The following is an 11,618-nucleotide window of genomic DNA, read 5'->3' on the forward strand; positions in this document are numbered from 1 at the left end:
AGAGCTAGTTCCAGGACAGGCTCCAAAGCCACAGAGAAACCCTGTCTCGAAAAACCAAAAAAAAAAAACAAAAAACTTAGGACTTTTCATGACACATCTGCTCCTGGAAGCACCAATCTACTTCAAGAGGAAGATGGGCATGGAAGTGGCTCCTTATAAAGTTGGTTAGCCATTTGAGCAAGAAACTGCTCTTGCCTGGATTGCTTGATGGTATGCTGTATGAACTGGACATGCAGGACCTGCAGGAAAATGACTGCTGAAGTTGCCTAAAGAAAGTAAGACAGTTCTTCAGGGTTCCTGCTTCATGAAAGAGTCTGCTGCTAGACATGCTGCAGGACACAAAGAAGAAAGCAACTGACAAACTTTGCCAGTACAAAGCATAAGAGATCTTTTAAATTTCCTGCTTCATGGAAAAGTCTGCCAGATACTATGGGCCTGTAGACTGAAGATGGATGCCCCAATGGTATAGAAGAACTTTGGATGACTGTCCAGGCAGCAAGAAGTCTGTCAATTCTAGAGTTTTGGAGGTTGCTTACAATGAATTTATTGGTTACATAGGTAATATTACATCCTTCCGGAGTCTTTGATGGAGCTGAAGAAAGATCGTTATAATTATAAAAGATAAGAGTAGGTCTAAAAGTTTAGACTCACAAAAATAGGATAGATGATACAGTATTTTCAATAATTTGCCAAATGTAAATGAACTAAATATTGTAACAATAATTCTTGCTTGATACCTATTTTGTTATATGTAATCTTGCCATGCTAAAGTAAAACCCTTTTTTATTATTAGATAAAAAAGGGAAAGTGGTGTCGGATTCCCCTTTGCATACTGTGAATATGTTTTATTACCACTGGTTAATAAAGAAGTTGCTTTCGGCCAATGGCTTAACAGAATATAGCCAGGCAGGAAATCTGAACAGAGAAGTAGAGAGAGAGAGTAGGCGGAATCAGAGAGACACCAGGTAGCTACCAAAGGAGAAAGATGTGAGCCGCCAGCAAGAACCTTATCTGTAAACCATGAGCCTCATGGTAAAATTAAAGGAACAGAAATGGATTAATTTAAGATGTAAGAGCTAGCTAGAAATACGCTTAAGCTATTGGCCAAACAGTATTATAACTAATACAGCTTCTGTGTGATTATTTCAGGTCTGGGCAGCCAGGAAATGAACAAGCAGTCTCCATCTATACATACCTCAGTTTTCTGTGTATGCAACATACATATGTAAGGGTGCACATTCATGTCAGTTCTTGTCTTTCCGCTTGTTTGAGACAGTCTGCCACTTTTCTACTGTGTATGCCAGGCTAACTGGCCCACAACCTTCCAGGGATTGTCCTGTCTTCACCTCCTGTGACCTTGTAAGAGTACTGGTATTACCAATGCAGGGACTATTACAGCTGGGCTTTCACAGGGATTCGAACTCAGGTCTTCACACTCTGTGGCAAGTACTTTATTCACTGAGCCATTTCACCAGTCCACACCTCAGACTTAGTGCTTTCCAAGAGTTTTACGGAAAATATTCAGGAGTCCCTTACTTTACGGTTTCTGCTAAATCAGTATGCCTTTTAGAAACAAAGACTTAACAGAATCTTAAACAGGTACCGCAGGAAAACTACAAAGAAGATGAAGGATGCGTGTGGACACCTGTATCAGATGGAATATCTGTCTGTAGGGAACATTTGTTAAACTACAAAATCCTGACAACAGACACAATCTGAACACAGCACATTCCAAGACAGTCCAACAGAGTAGGACAGAGCAGGACCACAGCCAGATTTTCTGGTTACTTACTATGATGTGCCAAAAAAATGTTAGGGAGAAAGAGCTCTTGCCCACATGTGTGAGGATTTTAGGTTTGATACCCAGGTGCTACAACACAAATGTTAAAAACAAACAAAAATCTCTGCTAGCAAGCACCACATGCTTGAGTGTGAATCTGTCTCTATGGAGCATTACTAACCCATTGTTTCAGGCTATTATCAAATGACCTAGAAGAATTAGCTGTTGTGTGCATTCCATGATTTTTCAAAATTTATATGACATTTAGAACATTCTCAAACAGTTAAAAAGTATTAAAAGCACTTGTCTAGGATACACAAAGCCCTGATTCGAATCCCTGGCACTACAAAACAAAGGGATACCAAAAGAAACAAGAAAAATTTGGCTGAATCTTGGTTGAGTGTCTTAGAACCAGGAGGACAGCCAGCTTGGACATAGTATATAGGCAGAGGAGAACAGAGCTGTAAGGACAACAAAGTGGAGAGACTTCCATTTCCTACTCTTACTCAAACAAAGTGATATAAAACCCTACCGAACAAGAAACGCCCCGTCTGCAGAGCCTCTGCACTAAGAAGAACTAGAATTCACTAAGTCAGTGTTATGCAGAAGTGCCCTAAAGACACAGGTATTCAGACTCCAACCAAATCCTAATTCAGGAGTACTGGGTAGAGAGTGCAGAAGTGTGCAGATTTTTCTGAGCTACTCATGAGCTATAAAAACAATCCTTCAAAAGATCCTCAGCTAGATAATGATAATCCGGAAGTATTATGGAAGCATACAGGGATACATGAACCCTGAGCACCTAACACGGTAACATTCCTGAGCATGGAAGCATGCTCAAAATGGGGTGGGGGCCACCAATGGCAGGAGACATGAAATGTCAAAAGCAATTGTTAGAAACACACTAATTATTATAATTCACTCTGTCCACAAAGCTGAATTTAGTAAGGTTGCAGGATAAAAGACAAATTTAGAAAATCAGCAAGATATATGGCCTTGTATGTGCAAAACCAATACACTGAAAGCCACAATACACTGCCGAGAGAAACTAAGGATGTAGAGATGAGGAGAGATGCACTTCTTCATGAGTAGGAAGATTAAATGCTTACGTATCAATTCTCAAATTAATATGTGTACTCAATAGTATCCCAATGAGATAAAAATCTCATAAGGGCTTTTTTTTTTTTAAATATACTCTACCTGGCTCTACAAGTCATGGATTCAGTGTATCTAAACAGAGATGGTATTTCCTGACTTCATTCTCAAAGAAACCAAAGGAGAATGTTATCAGAGCCAAGACAGATCACTGGACAGTGCAACAAATGCGGAAATAAAACGACAGTGAACAGCAAGGAGGTACACTTTGGGAGTGAAGGAAGGCTAGTCCTCCCAACAAGCACTGGAGCAACATTCAATAAACACATACATGCGTATGCACACACACAAAACACAAGGTATCTTTCTTTTCCAGGGAGTAAGGAGGAAAACCAGAAGTTTTGTAATGTCTATGAAGAAATGAATTGTTTTTGCTTCAGACAAGAAGTTAATATCCAGAGTTTATGAAAACTGCAGAAATTAAATACCAAGGCAATAAAACTGTCATTCACTGAATGGACAAATGAATTGGACAGGGCCTAAAAGAGAAACACAAATGGTCAGTGACTACTTATAAAGCGTGCAATACCCCTAGCAATCAGGAAAATGCACATGAAAACTACGGAGATACCAGCTCACCCTAGTCAGAATGGCTGTCATCAACACATCTGACAAATGTTACAAAGGATATGGAGAGAAAGGAACCCTATTCACTGTTGGCAGGGGTACAGACTGATAGAGCCATTATGGAAATCAGTTTGAAGATTTCTCAAAAAATTAAAAATAGAAATACCACATGACTCAGCTGTCTCACTCCTAGGCATTTACCCACAGAACTCCATACTCCACCATATGAGATATTTGCATCCCCGTGTCTATTATTGCTTCATCCATTACAGAAACTGAAATCAACTTAGTTGTCCATCAGCAGATGAATAATGAAAATTTGACATATTGTACATATGTATGTATGTACACACAGACACACACACACACAATTTAGCACTAAAGAAAAACTGTGATCACATAACTTGTAGAAAAATGGATAGACTCGATATGTAATATAAAGCAAAGTCACACAATCCCCAAAAGAAAAAAACCACTCATATTCTCCCTTATATTTGGAAGCTAGCCAATACCTGTAAACAAATGTACACGGGGGTATAGTATAATATAAAAAAGAAAAGCTAAATATTAGGGGATGAGGAAATACTGGATGCAGGTGATGGACACAAATTATCAAAGGATAGAAAACTCATTGCGTTTCTACTTCTATTCGTTTTTGGTAGTGGATATACAGATATATTCATCCAAATGTCATCATATAAAATCCAGCATGAAACGCCACAGTTTGTTCTGAAAAGCTATTCTGTCCAAACATGGCCCATGAATAGGATTGTGTGAGAGAACTCTAGGTGCTTGGGAGAAAACTCCAAGAAAACAAGTCTTATGACCTCAGTATTTTCAAAACAAGAACTGTTCTTGGAATGTGTTTTCAGGCTCCTCCCAGTTGTTTCGGATAGGAAGTGCTTCCTTCAGGTTATCATTATTGCTTGCTTGCTGGTATCATTCAATTAAATGTTTAAACTATCCTTTCAACGCCCCTATGGAAAAACATGTTTTGGGTTTTGTTTTGTTTTGCCACATGTGGCTTGTCCCTGTAATTGTACACTTTATTCACGCGATTCTTCTTACCCTTCAGAATACACACTGTCTGAAGCTCTAAGACTGCCTATTGCAGGAGACTTTAGTCTACCTAATTCATCAGTTCCACCCTCAGGTCCCGCCATCTCTAGAGTGGAGACACTATTCTAACTGCAGCAGAAGATCATTGGGTCTTTGGGTTTGGTCTAATTTTGTTTGGTGTTCTATTTTTCTTTTTTTATTTGCAAGATTTTGTTATTGATAAAGTTTAAAATAAATAAAATTCAAAAAAACTGAATTGTGTTCAATAGTATATTCTAATAAATCAATAAATGTGGTTCTGAAATACAACTGAGATTCTGAAATGCTATTTTATTATTATAATTTTATTCTTTTGTGTATGTTTATGTATGTCTGTGCACCACATGAGTGTAGTACCCTCAGAGGCCAGAAGAGGGTGTCGTATCCTCTAGGACTGGAGTCACAGATGATGAGAGGCCATGTGGGTAATGGTAACAGAATCTGGGTTCTCTGGGAGAGTAACCTAACAAGTGCTCTTAACTATTGAGTCATTTTAAAATTCTACATAATTACTAAGCTAATGGAACAGATCTAATTGCAAAACACAACACAACAAAACAAGACACCAGCTACTGTGGAATGTCTCACCCACAATGACCACGGTTACTTAAAGAGATATAAAGTGAAGCCTGGTGGCACAGGCCTGTAACCCTAGCTACCTGGAAGGCTAAAGCAGGAGGATCACAAGTTCAAGGCCTGCTTGTTTCAAAATTTTAAATAGGGCTGGGGCTATGGCTCAGCGGTAGAGTGCTTGCTGTGCATCCTGGAGATGAAGAAAACTTGGAAGAAGCAGGTTTGCAGAAGACATTCTTTGAGAAGTACTGCATTTGCTTACAAATCTGAAAATGCTTCCTTTCTGCACATTAACTTTGCATTGCTTAACATTTTTATTAACATATATTACTTAAGAAAGATCTCATCTTTACCACATTTGGGGCAGAGATGAAGAAGAGGACAGACACACAGAAAAGCTATGCTCGCTCTGATGGTGCAGCACCAACTACACACAGGATGTAAAAACACTCTACTTGTACACACAGTCAACATTCCCACTCAGATCAGAGGAAAGTTTGTCAATTTCCCAGGAGTCTGAGGCCTTGGTTGGTCCTTGACATGACTCAACTCAAGCATACATGTTCACTCAGAACTTCACTTGCTCCATGCACACCATGACAGCGCCATGGCCTGCTTCGTTTAAGTGCTGTAAAGGGGGATTTGGTAACATGCCAAATTTTAGAATCAGGTTTCAGTTCTGCTATTAAGTAACCGAAAAGGCTGTATACACAGTTGACAGTAATAATAAAAAGTAGTTATTGCTATATAGATTTCCCAGATCAATAAATTCCCTTTCTTTTCTGGGAAAAGTGGAGATTAAACCAAGGGCCCTAGGTATACTAGGAAAGACTCCCTAAATGAACTGTGTCCCTAGCTCTGCATCGGTATTTATTAGTTTCTTTGAGACAGGGTCTCTTTATGTAGCCCTGGCTGTCCTGGAATTCACTACATAGACCAGGCTGACCTCTTACTACATAGACAAGACTGACCTCACAGAGAGATCCCATGCCTGTGCCTCCTGGACACTGGGGGGGGGAGGGGTTGAAGAAGTGTGCCACCACACTCAGCTTCCTCCAACACTACACACTCACCGAGCTATAAACAAAACCTGCACCTGGTTCTTCAAGTTAAAATTCCATTTCCAAAAGAAACAGCATCATAAATGGTGGCTAGAAGTAGGACCTGTCATACTAAAGGTGAAATAGGCATGTATAGGAATAAGAAAAGACAAACAAAACGGCAAAGCCAGTCATGGTTCCAAGGGAAACAGCCTAAAAACAAACAACAAACCACCCAAAAATAAAAATAAAACAAATAAACAAATACCTAGCCAAACTGTACATACCTGAACTTGAAGGCTTGAAGAAATAAGAGAAAGTGAAGCAAGCAGGTTCAAGATCCAACTCAGTTTGGCAAACACTAAACACAAGGTTCTTTCTCATGTGGAGATATAAACACTGTCCTCGTACACAGAGCCACACATTTCTGAAGAGGCAGGCTCTCTTCCAAACACAACCATGACCAGTTTTAAGGTTTGGCTGCAGTTCTTTCTGTTTTTTTCCAACCAAGCCCAGGGCCCAATAGATACAACGTCAAACCTTGTAAAGCAGTGGTTCTCAACCTCTTAATGCCCTGACCCTTTACTACAGTTCCTCATATTGTGGTGACCTCAACCATAAATTATTTCGTTACTATTTCTTAACTGTATAATGTTGCTACTGTTATGAATCGTAAATATCTGATATGCAGGGTATCTGACATGTGATCCCCAAAGGGGTCATGACCACAAGCTGAAAACTGCTATTGTAAAGTAATATTTGGTATCAGGTCTACCCCGCGTAACATATCAACCTGAAACACTTCTACCAGCAGGGCTGGTCCTCATCTCCAGGGCCCATACCACTCACCACACCTTTCTCTATTTTTATCTGCTCAGTCTGTTTCTCAGTTATCCACGGCTTCTACTTAGACTGTGTGTAGGAACCAAGCAGCCTTCAGACTTCTCAGGGTATGCGACAGCAAACTCTCCCCATGCACAAGGACTTGTGCTGAGTTTTAGCTCTTGAGGCTGACATCAACAAATACTTCAGCAGGAGACCGCCAGAAGTGAAAGAACCACCACAGAGTCTAGGAGAGGCTCGGTATCTGTACTCTGAAGGTCAAAGGCAGGAGTCTGAACTGAGGAGGAGGAGAGCAATGAAATGGCAGGGTAGGAACTTTGCCTCCTAGGAACTTTTCGAAATTCTAATTCTTCCGAGTGTCGGGCTATTTTCAAGTAAACTCTCAACACTGGAAGGCTAGGGAAAATTCGGCTTATAGATTTATATTATCAGTTATGACAGAATATTTGCAAAAAGAAATTTGGAAATGTAGTTTCAGCAGCCACTAAGTTTTCACAGAACATTCTTGACATCATATCACATAGGAGCCATTTTAGTCAGGCACCTTACTAGAGATTACACACACCTCCGAAATCCAACTTCCCAACAGACATGCCTAAAGTGTTAACTGACTCAGTGATCGTGGCAGAAGTCTTTAAACCCAGCACTCAGGAGGCAGAAGCAGGCAGATCTCTGTGAGTTCAAGGCTAGCCTGGTCTACAGATAGAGTTCCAGAACAGCCAGAGCTACACAGAAGTAATCTGTCTTTAGAAAACAACACCAAGTGTTAACTGGCTACAATGCTGAACTTGTACAGACAGAAGACAAATGCACAGGGTTGCCAGGCTGCTCCACTCCTTGGAACGTTTGTGGGGAGAAAGGCAAACCTCGTCCTAACACCACCCACCAATGCCTCTCATGAGGGAATTGTGTGCAGTACATACATTTGACGGGGCCTACTCTACAGCTCTTCTCAGGTCGGCTTACTCAGCAGGGGCAAGCCATTTCAAACAGGTAGTTGTACATGCTCTTCTTGCCTACAGGGGGAGCACACACCCCCCCACCCGGAGAGAGGATCCAGGCAGTCCCTGGTTAGAGAAATGACAAGGAGGAAGGGGGCTCTCTGGGGTGCACAGCTGTGCTTCAGCTGCATCCATCTCCTCTGGACGTAGTTCTACCCGCAACAACAATTACAAAGACATTAACTACCCCTCCTGTTCTTTTTTTTTTTTAATGGAGTATGGAGTCCTAGTTAAACGTCAAAAAAAAAAAAAAAAAGCAAAAATAAATTGATTGTTCAAGAGTGGCTAGTTCCATGACAACTTCAAAGGATGCCACAATTTGCTGCCAACCATACCAGACACATGGTTAGGCCCTCGGAAAAACAGGTGAACGAGAAGCATGTCCCTGCCCTGTAAAACGACACACAAAACCCAGATGAATAACTGTCAGATGTTGCAAATAAACAGAACTTTAGACTAAAATTGGAGAACAGCCAAACATGTCCCTTTTTTTTCTTACAGAGATGTGAATTATTAGTCCTTATACTTTCCTAGTTCGATCATAACTCTTCCAGCTGTAGACGGCAGAGTCAGCTACCAACACGAGACACAGAAAAATAAACGTTTTGCAAGAAGATAGTCCATGCTGGTGCAGCAACACTTCAAACTTAGCCCAAGGGTGATAATACTATTATTACGGGAGCGGCACGCTATCTATGGTAAATGCCAAACTCACACAACAAAGGGGCAGACTCCTCGAGAGGTCATTTATTTAACTTTATGTATCTTCTATCAGTGTGTTAAAAAAAACAAACAAACAAGAAACGCATAAAACTAAAGAAACGACAGTTTTAGCGTTGCCGATTTTGATTCCAAAAAACGGGTCCCAGAGACAGTGAACAGGTTTTAGCACTGACTGGTTTAGCTGCAGGATCTAACCAGCCTTCCCTAACCTTGAAGTTGTAAGCATTTACAGTTAAACGGGATAGCTAAGTCTTCCGGACTGTTGAGAGACAGCCCCAAGCCCTTGGATCTAGCAATGTATTTGTTTAAACGTAGCACTCAAGTTGGCGGACAGGTGTGTCTTGTAACAGCCGTTTAAAAAGAACCTAGATGATGGAGGGCCGAAGCAAACACCCCGGAGAAATAAAACGTGACAGTAAGCCAACAGGGGCTAGTCCCGTTCACACACTCATCTCCAAGGTGAATGGTGTGACGGGGCGGCGGGAGGCAGGTACACACTCAGGCACACACACACCCCTCCCACTTAGGCCCTCCCAGGATCCGAGCGGCTTTCGCACAGACAAGAATGAATGAGCTCCAGGCGCAGCGCCGAGCCCGGCGGGCGACGGGGCCGCGGGCGGCCTGGCCGAACAAAGGCGCGCGGGCTCACCTCGTCACCCCACTTGAGTACGTCCTTGTGCCGGTCCTTGACGGCGTGGTAGATGTGCAGGAACTGGAGGATGCCGTGCCGCCGCACGTGGTCGGCGTGGCGCTTGGTCTCCTCCCAGCTCAGCGGCGAGCCCTGGGACAGCAGCCCCATGGCCGAGTCCTCCTCCCGGCCGCAGCTCCGCCCTGGGGGCGCCCTCGGGCCGCGCGGCGGACGTCCCGTCCGTTCCCGCTCCGGCTCGGACCCCGCCGCGCGGGTGACAGCCCGGGACGCGGTCTCTCGCCACCTCCCGGTCTCGCGCTCCCACGCCCGCCCTGCGGCCCAGGCCGCCGCGGCAGCGCTCCACTCGGCGCCGCCGGTGTCGTGCACTGGCTTCCTACTTGCGAAGCAAAGCTGCGCCGGCACCGAGCATGCCCAGTTCCGCGCCTGCCGCTCCGTGCGCCGCGCTCCGGATTTTATAGGCTGCGGCGGGGGCGGGGACCGAAGCGGCGGGGCGGGGGCGGGGCCTGAGGCGGGGGCGGGGCTCAGGCCGTGGGCGTTCGCGGGTGGCCTGGCTATCAGCGAGTGAGAACAGAGAAGTCATAATCCCAAGAGATAAAAATCCGGGTCAAGAAAAAATGATGGAATGGGATGTAAAGCAGACCAGATTGTTTTTTAAGTGGGAAGGGGGCCTCATGCTTACGACATGGTGAGAGACAAAAAGATGTGTGGTGAAAAATATTACCTCGGGAGTCAGCTGGAATATCTACTCAACTCTTCCAACCTGTATAAAGTTAGACTAATACTTTTTAATGGGTGTTGTACATGACTTGGATTTGTAGAATCGACTGCTGGTGATTTGCATGAATTCATGTGTCTACAACGGGTCCGGCATATAGATGCAGTTACTGTAAATCGTCTAAGTTAACTATTTGTCTATGATAGGATCTGGTTGGTACAGACATCATTCATTTTGCAGAAGAAGTCTTGTGACTATCTCCACATGGGCAGTGTGAGGAGCAATCTTCAGAAGTTCCCCCATCTCAGAACCTAGGATTCACCCAGCACCAGGTTAGAGAGCTTTACCATGCCTGCTTGAAGGCACTAGAGCTGGATTAGGTGGGAATGAAGGGAATGTAGCACCTTGCCCCTGAATAACTGTTCGATTAATGTTTTGCAACAGGATAAATATATGCAGTAACTAGCTGATCCATTCCTGGACAGAGGGCAAAAAACATTTATTACACCCTTTCTCCTAGATTGTAGTTACATTTTTTTTTATGTACTTAGAGACAAGATCTCACTAGTAATCCGACCTGGCCTTGAACTGCCTGGAGCTTCCTGAGTTCTGGAATTATAGGTATGAACTTCTACACCTGTCTTAGAGTTAATGTTTAATAAACACTAGTCACATTTAATAAACACTAATCAATGAATGCATGACAAGAATATTTTCTCACTGCCTTCATGTTGAATGTGCCCATCAAAGAACTTGGGACCATGGAAATCGAAGGTATGCTGTGATTTCCACAGTGGGGGTGTATGTAATTGTGCCTGTGCATAGGTTAGATGATATCTGCGGAGACAATGACATTAATGACTGGAATAAAAAAAAACCCAACTCCTTCAAATTTTCCCCACCCACTCACCTCTGCTCCTTACTGTCCCTATCTTACTGTGTGCTTCCCACCAGCCCTCCTGCAGATGGATGGCCATTAACCACTGTGTTCTGGTCCTCCTTCACTCTGTTTGTCAGCCCTGGTTATTCTGTCTTGTGTCTGTATGCGTATACACCTCTGCTAATACACACATAACACTATATATGTTAGATGGTGACTTTCTTTGGAGTTGAGCTGACTTGTGTGTGTGTGTGTGTGTGTGTGTGTATTTTATACTTCTAGAAAAGTGCTTGATATAGCCTACTGCTAAGTGTCAGCCTCTGTGTGGAAAGAGACGATATGGGGAGAGGGAGCAAAGCTGTTTCACCTGTATGTAAACGAACCCAAGGATCATTTGGTTAGTCTCAACATTTCGCCCTCCATTTCCATACACCTGCATGATTCAGCACAATAGCCACCAGCCTCCAGTGGCTATTAAGTATTGGGAGTGCCACAGACGTGACTGAACAAGTGAATTTTTAGTCTCATGAAACTTAATTGTGCTAAATGTTTCAGATTGATTTCACTTGGCAGTGGTGTCTCAGATCTGTAAAC

The 11,618-nt window shown here is 43.0% G+C and overlaps 1 protein-coding gene across 1 annotated transcript in view; it reads right to left on the reverse strand.

Moving 5' to 3' along the window:
* The window catches only part of Gclc (glutamate-cysteine ligase catalytic subunit), a 40,227-nt gene extending 30,386 nt beyond the window's left edge, over positions 1–9,841 (reverse strand). Inside the window, exon 1 of the mRNA XM_005347600.2 lies at positions 9,430–9,841. Coding sequence (XP_005347657.1) covers positions 9,430–9,579 — 150 coding nt within the window. The 5' untranslated portion in view covers positions 9,580–9,841. The remainder of the gene's footprint in view (positions 1–9,429) is intronic.
* Between the last annotated feature and the right edge of the window lie 1,777 nt (positions 9,842–11,618).

The sequence above is a fragment of the Microtus ochrogaster genome, chromosome 5, assembly GCF_000317375.1.
Source record: "Microtus ochrogaster isolate Prairie Vole_2 chromosome 5, MicOch1.0, whole genome shotgun sequence".
In the NCBI taxonomy this organism is placed as follows: Eukaryota; Metazoa; Chordata; class Mammalia; order Rodentia; family Cricetidae; genus Microtus; species Microtus ochrogaster.